The 15,849-nt window shown below is 36.9% G+C and overlaps 8 protein-coding genes and 3 non-coding genes across 11 annotated transcripts; 5 read left to right on the forward strand and 6 right to left on the reverse strand.

Annotated features, from left to right (window-relative positions):
• The first annotated feature begins 159 nt into the window (after positions 1-159).
• SPOG_05347 (uncharacterized protein) lies at positions 160-2,006 on the forward strand. The gene is made up of 2 exons (XM_013168685.1): positions 160-1,069; positions 1,124-2,006. The coding sequence occupies exon 2, from the start codon at positions 1,211-1,213 to the stop codon at positions 1,538-1,540; it is 330 nt and encodes a 109-aa protein (XP_013024139.1). The 5' UTR covers positions 160-1,069; positions 1,124-1,210; the 3' UTR covers positions 1,541-2,006.
• Positions 1,859-2,142, reverse strand: SPOG_02381 (uncharacterized protein; the record flags this gene model as incomplete). The annotated part of the gene is made up of 2 exons (XM_013168322.1): positions 1,859-1,924; positions 1,948-2,142. 2 exons carry the CDS (start codon positions 2,140-2,142, stop codon positions 1,859-1,861), a joined length of 261 nt encoding a protein of 86 aa, XP_013023776.1.
• A 750-nt stretch (positions 2,143-2,892) lies between these two features.
• SPOG_16266 lies at positions 2,893-3,007 on the forward strand. The gene has a single exon (XR_001203098.1). It is a non-coding gene; the product is annotated as a 5S ribosomal RNA (ribosomal RNA).
• A 138-nt stretch (positions 3,008-3,145) lies between these two features.
• Positions 3,146-4,343, reverse strand: SPOG_05031 (uncharacterized protein; the record flags this gene model as incomplete). Its single annotated transcript, XM_013168683.1, has 2 exons — positions 3,146-3,773; positions 3,830-4,343. The coding sequence occupies 2 exons, from the start codon at positions 4,341-4,343 to the stop codon at positions 3,511-3,513; spliced, it is 777 nt and encodes a 258-aa protein (XP_013024137.1). The 3' UTR covers positions 3,146-3,510.
• A 478-nt stretch (positions 4,344-4,821) lies between these two features.
• Positions 4,822-4,942, forward strand: SPOG_16267. The gene has a single exon (XR_001203099.1). It is a non-coding gene; the product is annotated as a 5S ribosomal RNA (ribosomal RNA).
• A 39-nt stretch (positions 4,943-4,981) lies between these two features.
• SPOG_02382 (uncharacterized protein) lies at positions 4,982-6,601 on the reverse strand. Its single transcript, XM_013168323.1, has 2 exons — positions 5,968-6,601; positions 4,982-5,905 (listed from the first exon to the last, which is right to left on the reverse strand). The coding sequence occupies exons 1-2, from the start codon at positions 6,380-6,382 to the stop codon at positions 5,454-5,456; spliced, it is 867 nt and encodes a 288-aa protein (XP_013023777.1). The 5' UTR covers positions 6,383-6,601; the 3' UTR covers positions 4,982-5,453.
• A 125-nt stretch (positions 6,602-6,726) lies between these two features.
• SPOG_16268 lies at positions 6,727-6,797 on the forward strand. The gene has a single exon. It is a non-coding gene; the product is annotated as a tRNA-Gly (tRNA).
• A 188-nt stretch (positions 6,798-6,985) lies between these two features.
• Positions 6,986-8,504, reverse strand: SPOG_02383 (histone lysine methyltransferase Set5). The gene has a single exon (XM_013168324.1). It carries the CDS (start codon positions 8,133-8,135, stop codon positions 7,182-7,184), a length of 954 nt encoding a protein of 317 aa, XP_013023778.1. The 5' UTR covers positions 8,136-8,504; the 3' UTR covers positions 6,986-7,181.
• Positions 8,505-8,749: 245 nt separating this feature from the next.
• SPOG_02384 (alcohol dehydrogenase Adh1) lies at positions 8,750-10,009 on the reverse strand (the record flags this gene model as incomplete). Its single annotated transcript, XM_013168325.1, has 2 exons — positions 8,750-9,634; positions 9,665-10,009. 2 exons carry the CDS (start codon positions 10,007-10,009, stop codon positions 8,750-8,752), a joined length of 1,230 nt encoding a protein of 409 aa, XP_013023779.1.
• On the forward strand, positions 9,699-12,315 carry SPOG_02385 (uncharacterized protein). Its single transcript, XM_013168326.1, has 4 exons — positions 9,699-11,367; positions 11,420-11,688; positions 11,728-11,926; positions 11,972-12,315. The coding sequence occupies exons 1-4, from the start codon at positions 11,299-11,301 to the stop codon at positions 12,248-12,250; spliced, it is 816 nt and encodes a 271-aa protein (XP_013023780.1). The 5' UTR covers positions 9,699-11,298; the 3' UTR covers positions 12,251-12,315.
• SPOG_02386 (helicase Required for RNAi-mediated heterochromatin assembly Hrr1) lies at positions 11,147-15,767 on the reverse strand. Its single transcript, XM_013168327.1, has 4 exons — positions 13,343-15,767; positions 12,840-13,298; positions 12,635-12,793; positions 11,147-12,589 (listed from the first exon to the last, which is right to left on the reverse strand). Exons 1-4 carry the CDS (start codon positions 15,684-15,686, stop codon positions 12,534-12,536), a joined length of 3,018 nt encoding a protein of 1,005 aa, XP_013023781.1. The 5' UTR covers positions 15,687-15,767; the 3' UTR covers positions 11,147-12,533.
• Positions 15,768-15,849: the final 82 nt, after the last annotated feature.

The raw sequence follows: 15,849 nt of genomic DNA on the forward strand, positions 1-15,849 counted from the left end.
GTAATGTAGACCGTGAAAAAAGCGTATTTTTGAATGAGCACCTAATGTGGTATAGTACATTTATTTTTTATGGTAACTTCTTACAAACCTTCAATATATGTCTTAGGACTATTCTGTCCATTATATCTAAATTTCTTTGCTTCAGTATCCAAAGCATCATCACCACCAACATGGCTGACAGTTGTTTGCTATCAGTAACTCAACCGCTATATTTGGTTAAGAAAGCTCATGCTTCTATTGCCAGATTGACATCTAAAGGCATTAATGCTTCAAATTTAAAGACGCTCTACCATCTTTACTCGCTTGATACCATAATTATACCCCTTTTGCAATAATTGTTTATCTTTCAAAATCGACGAAAGACGTATATTTAAGCTTTCTTCTACCGAAAGTAAATGCTTCGTTTCGTTATTGAGCTTATCCAGAGAGTAGCGTAATTACCAATGGTCTTAGGAACGCATAAACTCATCACTCGGTCCTATCTGCATTTGTTTATTTCTAGACGATGTCAAAATTTGCATACAAATCGAAAAAAAAAAAATCAAACAGTTGAAGAGCTGTTTTTGAATGAGCCCTGCCTTACATTTTCCCTACCTTTCAGTGAACACTCAAAAGCAAACAGTTTGTAAACTATGTAGGTTTGTCTCTACACATATAATCAAAATCACCTTTTGTTAAGATAGGATAGTAAATTACAGTCTAACAACTTCATTTTCTTGCAATTTTATGTTATTCTTACGTTTGTTGCTACGACTGAAAGGTATGTCATTTTAGCTTTTACAGCTGCTTCACTGAGTTAGAAGTTTTTGATTTTGCATGTTCAATGATGCTCCCTTAAAAGTAGGCCAACTAGTCAACCAGGCGCGTTGGAAATTCTATCAAACTTTCATTGAACTCCAGCTTACGAGTATAATTTATTTGTCAATGTTTGATTCTCATGGGAATATTATTGCAAATATCTCCAAAAATAAATGATATCATATTGAAATTCGTCTAAGACGATTTGCGTCTTTTCAAAACACAGTTGCTGTCCAAAAGTAAACACTGATGAGAAACCTTGCACCAGCAGGTATGAACCTTCTTCATTTAAATTGAGGATCTACTGATAATAGTATCAATTTAGGTAGAAATTGTTAGTCAATTTCCACCAACCGAATTCCTACGAATTTTCAACTGTTGACATATCCTTGCAAGACTTAATTATTGGAAAATGGAATTGAAGGACATGCCTCACATCTTACAGCTGTACTCAGGGAATGAACGAATGTTGAAACACATTTGGTGTTTGGTAAAACGCAGACACCAAGTTTTGAAGACTGGCTTCATACTAACGACAATTGTGCTAACATCTTTTAGTCGCATTGTATTATTTAATTTCTTAATGGACCACCATAATCAAAACTTACGTCTCTTCATCGTATTTGATACAATTATAATGTTGGTACTTTGCTTTTTATATCTTTGTTTCCTTTCGCTGTTCAACCGAACGTTCTTGATTGACTATGATAGCTTGCCTAATCTATCAGATCAGACTAGTTAAAGGCATTAATGATATAGCAAATTCATACCTAGTCATGTTCAAGACGAGTATTTACGTAGAACCCTCTGTCAACGAGTTTCTATCACATTAGTTGAAAGCAAATCAGGGATTTGTATGATTGCTCGCCAAGCCGATGATCCCCAACTTCATCCTTGATTGTCAAGATGCATAAAAAGACATAGACCATTTGTGCTTTCGTTCAACATTTCACTGTTTTCCGATGCTGAGAGAGATTGACTGGAGTGGTAACAGCTTTTTTCTTCAATGGCTTGATATGAATAAAAATACTCTGTTTATCCCTTCGCTATAAACCAGAAATCATGCATTAATTCCTAATGAACGCTCGAATAGTGCTCCTTCCTCTACTCTGTTGGCGTTGGAATTCTAAATAAATGAATAACATAAACACTGATACAAATAGAAAAGACACTCAATAAAGTCCATAAAAGATTTGTTCCTTCTGTGATACTGCTTTCGTTATACATATATGCTAGTAACGCATAATCTAGAGCAATAAGTCCAATCAATACTTTTAAACATAATTTTATTTTTCCCCAATTATCATTTGTTTGCAAAAGAGCTTCACGATACGTAACTGGCATGCTAAGGGACCGCCAAAGGTAGAAGATCCATGCTGGAAGTCAAGAGGGGAATACCTTGATCCTGGTTGAAAAATGTCAAACGAAGAAGAGGAGAGCGTGCACTCGTGTACCTTGTCTACTTTTCATCTTTTGTTATCTTCAGTTCTATGATGCATACTACCCAACGGTCCAATATTGTACAAAGAAATTTTCCACCGATGAATTTCACTTTCAGTTCAAACTTTGTCTGAGTTGGTTTTTACTTGTTTTGCATATTGCTCCACTAACAATTCATACCTTTTCTGTGTTTTCATATGACATACTGGATCGTTTACAGGAATAATATCATCAACCCCTTGACTCTGTCTCCTTTAATTGCACCATTGAAACTACACGATGAGCTGCAGAATGCCTATTGTCTAAAATGGTATTTCACTGTTCAATTTTTACCAAATTCTCATTCATTTACTTTTGAAAAGTGTTTTTCTAATTCGCTTCATTTGTAATATAAGCAAATACGATCCCTACGTAAAGACTATATGCCATCTTCATATGTAGTATTTCGGGCTCAATAATATGCTGTTGCTTGACTTTTTGGAAGGGGCCAAATAAAAATAGATTTATCTCAATGGCAATATTCTTTCACCGTCTCTATGTTTGGTCAACCTTTTTTTCTAGGCAACTAAACTATGTCTTATTCCTCTGGATTCTACACATACATGGACGGTTAATTTTTACCTTAAATAATTAGACAAAACATAGTAGCTGTCTACGGCCATACCTAGGCGAAAACACCAGTTCCCGTCCGATCACTGCAGTTAAGCGTCTGAGGGCCTCGTTAGTACTATGGTTGGAGACAACATGGGAATCCGGGGTGCTGTAGGCTTTCCTTTTTGTTGCTCTTTACTTTTTTATTTGTGGTTTGGTTTTTTGTTTATTCCTTTTCGGAAGGTTGATTCTCTTCCAGGTAAGGTAAGGCATTCTTTCTGCTATGCTGATTCACGTAACAGCAAGCTATAAACTTGAACGTTCATCAATACTTCATTAGCCAATTAGAATAAAAAGAAAGCTAAACATATAACCTAACACGAAAATTAATAATGTTACACAGATTCAAATGCAACTGCAAATGCGAATAAAAAAATGGCAAGTTCAACGGAAAGAGAGCAAGACTAACACAGTATGTACGATGGTAAAACGTCAGTGCACTTCATGGCCAAATATGCAGAAAGAAAGAGAACAAAACATAAGCAACACTTTTGAAAAAGACAAGAAAACCTAATATGCAAGCAGAGAAGAGAAAGGGAGAAACAAGAAACCTTTCCTTAGAGCAGAGAACCCGGAAAGTGTAAATCTACAAAATGTATAAAAAATTAAGGGGAGAAAGAATTAGCTGCTGCTTTGCAGATTTTTACCGCTTTCCGTATCCCTAGATTGGTGATGTTGTCGTCTTACAAACTGTTCGAAACGTTCAGAAGATGGTTCCTCATCTCTAAGACTATTAGGATTATTTAGCTCCTCTAGATTCTCAAGAGGTATTGCATGAATTGGAAGTTGATTTTCTCCCGTCGACTCGGTTCCTTCAAATGTCATTTCGTAGCCTATAACATAGGCAACCCAACCCAACAGAAAAAATAACGAATCCAATAAAACTATTCATTATTAATTAGCACAACTTTCAACAAGTATCATCCGTCTACTGACATACCTGAAACCAAGTTTAGAGAGAACCAAAAGGCCAAGACGATAAGAATAGCTGCCACACTATACTGAACCTTTATGGAAGTATCTTTCAACATATTATTCTTTAAAAAAGGAAAGAGAACGTAATATGAAAATGAAAAATCAAGTATCAGTGAGAATAAATAACACCAAAAAACTCGAAGTCCTTCATTTGTCGTTCTTTTTGCAGCAGGTGGAATTCTCGCAAATGCCGCTGGGCTAGAAATATACAAGAATCCGCTCTTAACACTACCAAAAAACGCACCATAGTAGTCTAAACATTTTGCAGCAGAAGCGTCGTTTGACAATTCGTCGCTCTTGTTTTCAGGAACGAGATTTGGATGTAAACATAAGCAACCTTTTTCCAAATTATCCAGATGTGAGTATGGGAGCTCGCTGTACTGCGGTAAATCACTGTCAGAACTCACAGGAGAAACTCGACAGGAAGATTCGGCTGCTTTGGCAAGTCCTAGCAGCTTTTCTTTTTCTTTTTCGTTCATTGTTTATCGTTTTAATATGAAGAATCAAAACACACCATCAATTGCCATTTACAAGATTCAGAAGCGAGCTGCGAAAACTATCGAAATTTGATAGTAAAAGAGCAAGGAGCGCACAAAAGTTTAAAGTAAAAGCAACTTAATTTAAGTCCGCTACAAAATCAAATAAAACATTTCATTACAGCTCTGAGAGACGAAAAATACAATGGCAATGGCAAAGGCAAGAGTTTTGCTGAGGTGAAGTTATCATCAAACCAAATAAGCTTTCTTTTGGTGCCTTTCGCTATTTCGTTTACTACTTATTCCTAGGTATCGGTATACATATGTTACTTCAACATTTGAGTAGCACGTTACTTTCTGAAGAGACCGTTACTCAAAATGCATTCTAGGAAAACATATCTTCCAAACAACCAGTGGTGAACTACATTCGATAAACAAAATAAAAAATAAAAATACATCATCTTTTCAAGTTTCAGAGTCTACGGCCATACCTAGGTGAAAACACCAGTTCCCGTCCGATCACTGCAGTTAAGTGAAAACGTCTGAAGGTCTCGTTCATACTATGGTTGGAGACAACATGGGAATCCCGAGTGCCGTAGGCTCCTCTACTTTTTTGCTGCTCTTTTTATTTTTTTATACGTTGACTATTTCCCGTAATCGTTTTCTCGATAGAATCTTTGCAAGTTGTTCCTTTACAAGTGACAAAAGACTAATTACAAGTTCAATGAATACAAATAAAACGATCGTATTCAATTGCAATTAAGAATAATGGTAATAATAAATAATATACGCCTGCGTATAAGGATCTAGAATGATGCCAACGATTCTCAGATTACGGTTCCTTTCAATGCGCGGATTATATGCATGCCTTTTTATTGTCCACTTTTCTTCGTCATCTCCAATTCATATTGATACAAGGATGATTTCGTAGTCAAATCCACTTATAATTAAATGCAAGAACGTTAAACAAAAGCATAGAAGTAAGTGCTTGTGATTCGTTCTCTTTTCGCTCAACCCACAATAAAATAGATTTCCTTGACGAAAATTCAAAAATACTTCCAGTCTTTATCGGCATAAAACAAAAATTCAAAAAGAGACAAAACAAACGAAAAACTAACTTTGTGTAGTAGAGTTGTTCTGAAGCTCTATTGCTTCATTCATAGTCGTTGATCGTGGTAATAGTACATCATCCCTTATTTGATATCTGGAAAGCCCAGGCAAATTAGTGTTTTCATTTAAGCGTTCGACTTCCAGACTACAGAATTCGATAAAAAGGTCAAACAACAAACCGCAGATGGATGCGATGATGATATAAGCAAAGTTTGAGCCACTGCTAAAAAGTTTCCTGACGAAGGCTCCAGCATAGAATCCAAACGATTCCTGAACGTCTTGAACGTTACAATATTCTAAGTACTTAAAAAAGTTCCTGACGAACCTACCGATGGCGGGAATGAGTCCTATAATGGTACAAAACAGCCCCAAGGCAATACTTGATATAAAATACACGCCGATAATCACCAATATAGAAAAAAGTCCTACTCCATAAACGTAAAACCGAGGATTACCTATTTCTTGTTAAAATGCACGTTCGAGCTATTGAATGGGAAATCCCAAATACTCAACTTACAGCACAATAAAACCATCAAGATGAAGGATGGGATGAGAACAACGGAAAAAAAAGAATCACTCGAAACCCAAGAGTAAAAAAAAACAAAATATACTACAAAAATACCCACTAGTACCATAAAAAAATTCGCAAGTATATATAGGGGAAAGCATTTAACGACTACATTTCGTGGTAAATAATAATTTCTTAGCTCCATAAATCTATTGCTGTACTCGGTTGAGAAAGCATCGAAATAGCCCGATTCTGCCATTCCCGACTTTCTTCTCTCACTGATTTTATGAGAAGTCGGGTTGGGAGGTTTCTTTATTACATTCGGTTTATTCAAAGGACGTCCACTCTCGAGATCAACCTTGTCAACATTAGCTTGGTTGTACGCAGGAGGATCTTGTAAGCCTCTTGATTCTTTTCCAGACATTTTTTGAAATAAATAAAAAGATCAATTAGTAAAAAACCGTCAAATGAAGACGTTCAATCCGTATTTGACGTAAATATTTCACAAATGCTCACAAACTGCAACGAAATGCAAGTTTCGAGAGAAATAGCAATAAAACTTAAAGTAATTCTACCACCTTATTGAAAGAGCTCGTATTCCAATCAAAAGCAGTCCAATTGGCAGAAATTGAGGGAAAAGAAGTTGGCTTCAATGGAAAATTTCGCATCGCTTACGCAGCTTTGAGTCAAAAGGCAAGTAACAAGTTTCATAAAATCATAAAGCGACCTTCATTCTCATAGTTTATTTACGATCATCTGTTGATAGCTGCTTTGGTGGTTTAGTGGTATAATGCTTCGTTGCCATCGAAGCGACCCGGGTTCGATTCCCGGCCGAAGCAACTTTTTCCTATCCATTTACAGGATGTATTCTTGCTTAATTGTGAAATGGACGTTACATCAAAATGCAGTTTTCTATAGTTTAATGATAATAAACAAAAGCTTTTGTAAGAGAAGCGATTGATTGATCGATTGTTTTGCTTTGGCTTAAAGGAAGTAAACTATTTTTTTAAAACATTGACTAAACATTCTTCGCTATTATAACTTTTTACAACGCTATTTTAATCCTCAAAGGTGATACACCAAATTCATTTCCATTAAGCATTTCCACCAAAATAATAAAACCAATAAAAGCTTTCTTCACACGTAAAATTAAATGCTCCTATTTTTTCCAAAAAAAATCCAGTGCCTAATAATATGCACCAATTAAGATATCAAAAGAAGGTCTAGTCACTATCACTATAGACGTCCTGTTCCATTTCACAACCCCATAGTGAGTCTTCCGGATCTTGAAAGTCGTCTACGGGAACAAGTGACATGGGCCGTACACCTTCCGCCAAAGAATGTAGCTCCGGTTGTTTCACATATTTTGCAATGGACTCGTACCGAGACGAATCTACACCTTCGCAAAGCACGAGAGCTTCAAGACCTCTTTCAGCAAATATGGAGGCTCTTTTAAAGTCGCCGTATACCACGCATGTTCGAAAAGCATCGAGGTATGAAATAACATCCATCCGCCCAAAAAGGTTTTCTTGATGAGCAATCAAGATTCTGTGTCGTAAAACACGAAGCGCACCTCTAGGATTCATAATGCACATTTTCGCAATTGTACGATCATAATATGCTAGTTGCTTTCTTCGAATATCACTTATCTTAGCTTCCTTTTTCTCCTTTACTGAACATGCACTACAGCTACAGGGGAATCCAAAGTGTTCCAATAACACCTTTCTCCGTTTATCCCGACTTTTATGTAAATCGATGTAGGTAGTCAAAATTTCTTCTCCACCATGGATATCACGAACTGAGTGAACGGTAACCTGATCCAAAACTGGATTCCACGTATGTTTTACATTTGGACTGCAATCATGATTCATCCTCGAACCCAAAAGAAACATTCCACCTTTACTTTCATCAATCGTAAGAGCATTGGAATAAAAGGGTCCCAAGAACGGACCCATGGTATCAGGATGCGCATTGAATAGATTATGAAAAGCCTCTTGTTCCTCTTTTGTTTTCGATGAAAGGGCTTCTTCTATCTCCTTTGCATCGCTTTTTGTTCGAATCAAGGGTGTTTCTGAATATATCCTTGTCCCTGCAGGAATGTCAATTTTCGCAACCATACCCATTCCTTTTCCAGGAATGGGAGTTACTTTGTATAAATCTGTTTCATACGGGTTCATAAATAATGGTCTCGCACCTGTTCTAATAGGGACTAAATATTTTTTTGTTCAGTAGTCGTTATAGGGAAACAACAGAATAAACAAAAACTATGCGAAATCAATCTTCTTTTTTTAATAAAACGCCAAGAAATTATAGAATTAAAATCAATCTTTTAATAACTTGCAAAAAAGAGAAATAGTATTCTCTTCTTCTTCTGCTAAGTATAGTTAACTTGTATGCTCAAATCAATGGTTTCATCGAATAAAATACGTTCTTTCATTATGGGTAGTTTGAGTCTTTATCTTTGTTTATTTTTTCAAATTACCTGCCGCCTGAAACGGTCTCCATCCAGCCATTACTTTTACCAATTGACACTTCCTAACGAAGAAGGGTGGTAGTCTTTAATATATTAGTAAAAAAAACTTTGAGACTTAATTGCCCTAATGCTATATGATTCGACAGAATACCTGGTAATTCATATCGAAAAGGAATATACCAAGAAGTATTAAAGGTAAACAAAGATGCTCTCTTGGTCCTTGCTCGCTAATTAAAGATTTATATAAAAAAATATGATCATCAAATAGCATATGAAAAGGCTCATAAGTAAACAAACTTAATGTTATTTTTTTTTTTTTTAAATCTTCAAAACAATCCGTCCAGCGATAGCTCCTTGGGACATTTGTTTGTAAATCCCAGGAAGCGTAGAGAAAGGCTGGACCTTGTAATGAGGTTTGACAAGTCCTCGAGACACGTACTCAAGGGCTTCAATGGAATCTAGACGATTACCAACATGAGAGCCACAGATTTTGAGCATTTTCACAGTCAACCAAAAAATGTCTGCGTTTAGCTGGGCATCAGCCGGCATGGATACGGTGACGATGGTCGATCCTGGGCGAGCAAATTGAGTAGCTTGTTGATAAGATTTGGCACTCGTGGAAAGCACAAGAACACCATGAGGGCCTCCGTTTGTAAGGTCCTTTACTTTACCAATGAGATCCGACTCCTTTTGAAAGTCAACAAATGCGTCAGCCCCAAGAGACTTACAAAGTTCTTCCTTATCGCTACCGGTATCAATAGCAAGGACTCTCATGCTCATGGCTCTAGCATACTGTACTGCAAGATGACCCAGACCGCCTCCTGCACCAGGAAGGGCAACCCAGCCGCCAGGATTGACGCCTGCTTCTTTCAAAGCTCGATACACCGTAACTCCAGCACACATAATGGGAGCAGCCACTTCAAGAGGGACATTTTGAGGAATAGGCGTAACATGGGCGGCATTTCCGATTGCATAGGATTGAAATGTTCCGTCTACTGAGTAGCCAGATAAGCTGATGTCAGGACAGATGCTTTCGCGAGATGAAAGGCAGTATTCACATTGACCACAAGTGCCATTCATCCACTTAATTCCCACACGGTCACCTACTTTGACGTTATGAACGGCCGATCCAGTTTTAACTACAATGCCAGCGCCTTCGTGTCCACCTACAAGAGGCATTTTGACACTCAAGGGCCAGTCTCCCTGAAGAGCATGCAGATCTGTATGACATACACCTGAGTATTTAATATTCACAAGAACTTCGTCTGACTGGGGCTCAGGAACGGGGATTTCTTTAAATTGAATTTGCTCAGGGCCGCCGTGATTGTGAAGCACAGCACCGATCTGTTGTTTTGGGACCTCTTTTAGTGAAGGGATAGCATTTGAGCTAAAGGCCCTTGTCATTAAAGAGTCCCTCGTTTCATGATGCAAACTGTTGGATGGACCCTTGTTATAACTTCGAACAAGAATTATACTCGCCAGAGAGCGGTTGGAAAGCGACTGCTTAATAGGTGTAGAGCAAAGGGCATTTGAGGCAAGGGGCAAGGCCTTTTGAACAGATCGTAAGTATCGAAGCATATTACTTGCTCGACTTAATTTTTCCAAGTTTTTCTCAATTAAAGATATAACTTTGAGTGAAACAACTAAAAAATGAAAAAATGAAGCATCAAAAATGTCAACTCAGCAGCTACTATTTTATTTTAAGATTTTAGGTAGCTCGTGAAAGTTCTGTGTAATTTCCCAGAGGACTCAAAACATATATTTTATAGCAAGTCTATATGACATGATTCCAATTCCAGCTTAAGTAATGGCTAAAACAAAGAAAAGCATGTAGTGTTTCTTCAATGTCTTTTCCTTCGATTTATAAAAGAATGAAATAGGAATGGAAGTTATTTTTCCAAAAAAAACAATCCGTTGAATTTTGATCTGTTTCCCATTTCTCAATGCGATTATCTTTTCCTAAGAAAAATAGAGGCCTACCATCGTTTTATAACAATTGAGAAAAGTTTTCATTGTATGTTATTTTCCCTATGCCATCTTGTTCTCGTTCGCAATTTTGAAAAAGGCTTTTCCTTCAAAAGGTTCTATGAAACAACGTGAAGAAAAGAAATCTTTAGCAGCCATTACAAAATCGATAATTAAGTGAAAACCATTCTTTTTATTTTCAAATTTGAATGAACTCCACAAAAGGCTCTTTTGTTTTTTGTTCGGGATCGTCTTATCGTGAAACAACATTTTCTTAAGCTTCATCAACAAAAATTGCTGTAGTATTGACCCAAACGTTCATGTTCGCTTTTCTGGTTTTTGAATTGAATACTCAGAGAAAGAAAAAAGACGGTGAACACCGTGAGTTTTGGGCTTTTCTTGAGAGGAAATGAGAATGAAGAACTCGCTACAGACAATGAAGACATTCCACCTTCACGCTGCATGTTGAACTTTTCTTGATCATTTATACTTATTTATCATTTCAATTTCCACTTCCATCGACTGTTTTCTTTTGTTTATTACTTACTCTTACAATGATTTCCTGGTAACAATGTCCTCTCGTTCAAGTCACTGCTACATAACCAAGTAAACACTACAAAGACAACTCTTTCCATTCAAATAGCCTTTTTTGTGTGTTTTTTGTTTTAAAAATCCTTTTGAAATTTCTGTTTAGAATGAAATACTAGAAATTTTTGTAACTCTGACTTTCGCAGTGACTGTATCGTGCAAGCGTTTCCTTTGAACTTTTTTCTTCTTGATATTGATATTTTGCTAAAGCATCCTTTTTTTTTCTAAACAAAATATAACAACCAGAGGATAGCTGTCTCATCCCGCCTTGTTTTCTCCCAGCATTCATTTCAAATCGCGGCCTTTAAAAACAGATGTTGAATTCTCAAAAAATGGAACACGGAAAAATGTTTGATCAAATATTAAAGCTCTCACATGAAAAGGTTTGTAGTCTCCATGTTGATATTCCATTATATCTAACTGCTTTTCGAAAAGATTTCTGTCCCCGAACTGATTACCCTGTTAGACATTCATTACAACGACATGTTCCATGTAAATCCATGGATGAAAAAGGAAATAAAAAAACTAGCCTATGAATTTGTGAAAAATGACCCAAATCAGCAGCTTTCAAAACATGATGCTTGCGATCTTGTAGAGGCGTTTATTAATGTGCCCGTAACATCGCTTGAGAGACAGTCGATTTCATCGAGTTTTCCTTTGTATTCCACAAGTGTCGAAGATATATCTTCTGATTTTTCTGCAGAGTATGTTGTATTGTCTTTCAAATGCTAACGCACGAAAAGTTCCAGCCTCTTACCTCAGTCTGTTACATTGTCCTATAGTTTATCTCGATCCGCGACTCCTGAACATCTTTCTGATGATTCATTTGTCGCAGCATTCCAGAAAACTCGGTCTCATTTTGCATATTCAGACTCCCTACTAGAATCGACTTTCTCAAATATCCAAAATTGTATTGCATCCATCCAAAACGTCAAGAAAGAGGTATGTCACTTTATTTTATATACAGTTTCTAATGACTCCTTGTAGGATGTTTCATCTCAACTCGTCGAGCTTCATGTGGGACCGGAAACTTCACTTCCGTCCTCAACAACTCTTCCTTCTTCTTCCAAAAAAGCAGTTCCGGAACCTAAAAGGTCTAAACCCTCGCAACAAGCTAAAAATTATTACCCGATTTCCAACGTTTGGGAACTTCTTAATTCGTCCTACTATATAAAGGCCTGCATAGCCCTTCTGATTTCCATCATTCTCTTTTTCGTCCTCCATACTTCGTCTAAATCTAATCCTTCTAAAACTCGTCCCTCATAACCAAACATGTTTAAAAAATTATTTATTATTAGTTTAGGAAATTCATTTCATCGTTTGTAATCTTCTGTCGTTCGAGTTCACTGTTATTAAGTATCTTTTCTTTTTTTTTTTTCATTTTTTTTTCGATATAGCATTAACTCAATTTGAAGTTTAGAACTCGGCGTAAGCACAAGTCGTTAGTATACTTTTCAACCTCAAAATCCCACATTTGGCATAATACTAGCTTCAGCTTTTCGTCTTTCGACTGCCTGATTTTTATATTATAACTACTAGTTTGATGGTATCAGTAAACGTTTATGTTCTTTAACTTCATGTTAAGTTCCAACAGGTCATTCGGATCTAGAAAACATTAGTAATTGAAACCATAAATCCTCTTTCACGTACCATTGATATACACTGCTTCCTTTTCGATTTTTGGTTCCAAAGGAAGATAGTCTCCTAGTCCTGGAAGTTCCTCATCCTGGGTTAAGGTATTAATCACGTCCCACCAAAGGGGATTTGCAGTTGCTACCATTTCAGCATTTCCAAATATATATAATCCTCCTAAATCAATTGTTAATTGAAGAAAAAGAACAGAATTCTTCCTTACGTCTGGCACGCGAAAGAGCGACACAAACCCGATAACTCGAAACCAAAAAACCCACTGTTTGTTGATCATGGTTACGAACTAAAGAAAGAAGAATCACATCATTTTCTTCGCCTTGATAGCCGTCAACAGTGGCAACCCGGATGTTTTCTTTGTTAATTGGTAAATGTCTTGCTAACAAATCGTCTATAACCTTTTTCTGTGCGGCATAAAATGTCAAGCAAGTTATCTGAAGTGGATTCACGCCATGATTAATTAAATAAGAAGCAAACTGAACTAGCATTTCTGCTTCAAATACATTAAATTTAGAAGCAAAATCCGTTTCTTCAACGCCAGCATGAGTAAAAAAAAATCTTCGTAATTGTCCCATTCCTGGAACCGCAGACCTGCCCTTTGCTATAATATGATCAGATAATCCAATATAGACTGAATCTATTAATTTACGAATTTGAGGATGCATACCTGTTAAGTTAGTTTCAAACCTTCGCTGTTACACACAAACTTACGTCTTTGTACGCTTAACATATCGCATACCATATTGTTTTCTACCAGACGCTCAAACATTGAAACAGATAGATTAAAGGGTGCTTTGGCAAGCGCAAATGTAGAGCAGCTCGGACGCAATTGTTTATGGTCCCCGATTAAGATCAACTGTTCTAAAGACGGAAAAACAGCAGGTACAATTGGACCTTCAAGAATATTGGCGGCTTCTTCAATAAAGCAAATTTTTGGACGAATGTTTTCCAATATACTTCGATACTTATTTAAACCCGTTGTAGTCATTCCAATAACATTGGCTCCACGAAGGAGAGCAGCGACACGCTTGTCGGTACAATTTATTCTTTCTTCATCTGCTTTTCGATAAAGGTTATGCAAACGTTTCAACCGGAATTCCGCATCTTCATAAGCTAATTGAAGCCAATGCTTATAAACTATGCCTCTACTAAATTCTGGAATATCCCAAATGTTTTCTGTAGCTAGAAAACTTTTCAGCTCTTTCAAATGAAGCTTAATGCTTTCACAAAAATCATACTTCCGCTTGAAATCTCTAAAGATGCCATGCAACTCGTCATCCTCGAAAGCAGGATCTTCCTTTGCTTCTTGTTCCAATTCTTCTAATTGTTCAGCCTCAATCTGTAATTCTTCTTCATAACCATCAACAATCTCTGTGGGCGTTATTAAATCCAGTTTCGTTTCACCTAACCAACACTCGATCTGTTCTTCTTCTGTTGCCTCATCGCTTTCAACAGCAGCGTTTACCCAACCGGAGTTTTCTACCAATGATTGGAGTTGAGCCGTGGTAATGATTCCTCGACTGTGTAAATATGTAAGTTTTACGAATTCACCAGAAAAGTTCGACATAATGTTCAGCATTTGTTTCATGAGCCGCCCTTTTTTTTTTCGAATATCATTATATGTTACCCGGAATGTATTTCTTGTAGACTTAATCCTTTCAAAAACAGATACAGCTTTAATTTCAGGAACTTGAGTACGAGAACCAAGTCGTACAACTGAAGCACCTTCGTGGAGGAGCTGAAGGAGAATTTGATCAACAGCGTGATTGGTTTGACAAGCAACTAAAATGGGAAGCACATTCGAATTTGAATTTTCTAAAAGAATCTGAATCGCCTTCAAAGCAACAAATGTCTTTCCTGTTCCAGGAGGACCTTGAACAAGTGCCAATTTTTTTGTGAGCATGGATTGAAATGCTTTTAACTGAGACTTGTCTAATAAATAATCATCATAAGAAGGAAAAGGTTCCAGGATGTCAATTGGCGGCTGAGAGCTCCCTAAAATGGAGTTGATTCGCATCAAGGGATTATGTTGGACATACCTGGCAATTTCAGAATTGCGCTTACAGCTAACAAAATAATCCTTCATAGGGAAATGGTGCACAGACAACTTTTGAAGACTTGATAATACATGCTTGTAAGCTTCCCAATAGCCGGAAGTAGCTTCAATCATTACGAATTCCTTCCTTGAATCCAATGAGAGATTTAAGTCATTGAAAAAAACATCAACTTCATGAGGATATTTTTTTAAACCGCTTAAGGGACGAGCGCAAACCGTTCCCACACGAAAATGCTCAAAGTTATCTTCACTTAAAAGAACAATACTTCCTGAAATTAAACGTCGACTCGTGGCCCAAGGTATCCGTTTTTGAGCTCTAACAGAAAATGAGAGTTTGGAGACAACTGAACCAGTAGCAATTATGTGTCCAACAACGCGAACGTGATCGTAAACAGCAAATGAAGGAGAGGAGATGGAAGTTGGATCCTTCTTGTATCTTAAAACACTTTCTCGAAGAGGAGAAATAGCATCTTCTCGAAGCAAGGTATAATGTACACTTAGATAATGATCGAAGTCTTTATATCTACCAAATACATCGTTTTCTGGCAAATCAACAGATGCAGATGAGAGTTCTTCAAAGGTAGGAATAGAAGGAAGAGAACGCCAATGACTACCTTGTTCTTCTTTGCCCATACTATTAGGACGATGCGGTACTTTGTGTTGATATGCATCTGCATTAACCTTAGAATCCAAAGATACTGGATCATTCATTGATTTTCCTTTTGTTCTTCCTTCAACAAAACCATTTTTCTTTGGCGAAATGCTGCAATTCTCAATTTTTACGTCAACTTCGTCAATGGTAGATTTTCGGTAGCTTGCCCCGAACCGTTTTTCCTGATGCGTTTTCATTTGATGGATCAAAGTTTCATCAGGAATATCATCAAAGACAACCTCTTCAGCATCAGTAGCGTTTTTTTGTTGATCCCACATTTCCAACGTACTGGCTTCAACACTTTGCCAGGGATTATGGACTTCTTCCGAAAAAGTTATCTCTTCCATCCTTCAATTCAATTCAATCGTACAGTTAACAGAGACCCTTTATAATGAATACAATTCCGCCTCTCTTTGTTCAAATGCTCACGAATAGTAACTACTTATTTCAATAGCCTAAATTCACAATAGATAAATACCAATCACCTACTACTGTTATTGTTCATTTGCA

This window comes from Schizosaccharomyces cryophilus (assembly GCF_000004155.1).
Source record: "Schizosaccharomyces cryophilus OY26 unplaced genomic scaffold supercont4.4, whole genome shotgun sequence".
Lineage (NCBI taxonomy): Eukaryota > Fungi > Ascomycota > Schizosaccharomycetes > Schizosaccharomycetales > Schizosaccharomycetaceae > Schizosaccharomyces > Schizosaccharomyces cryophilus.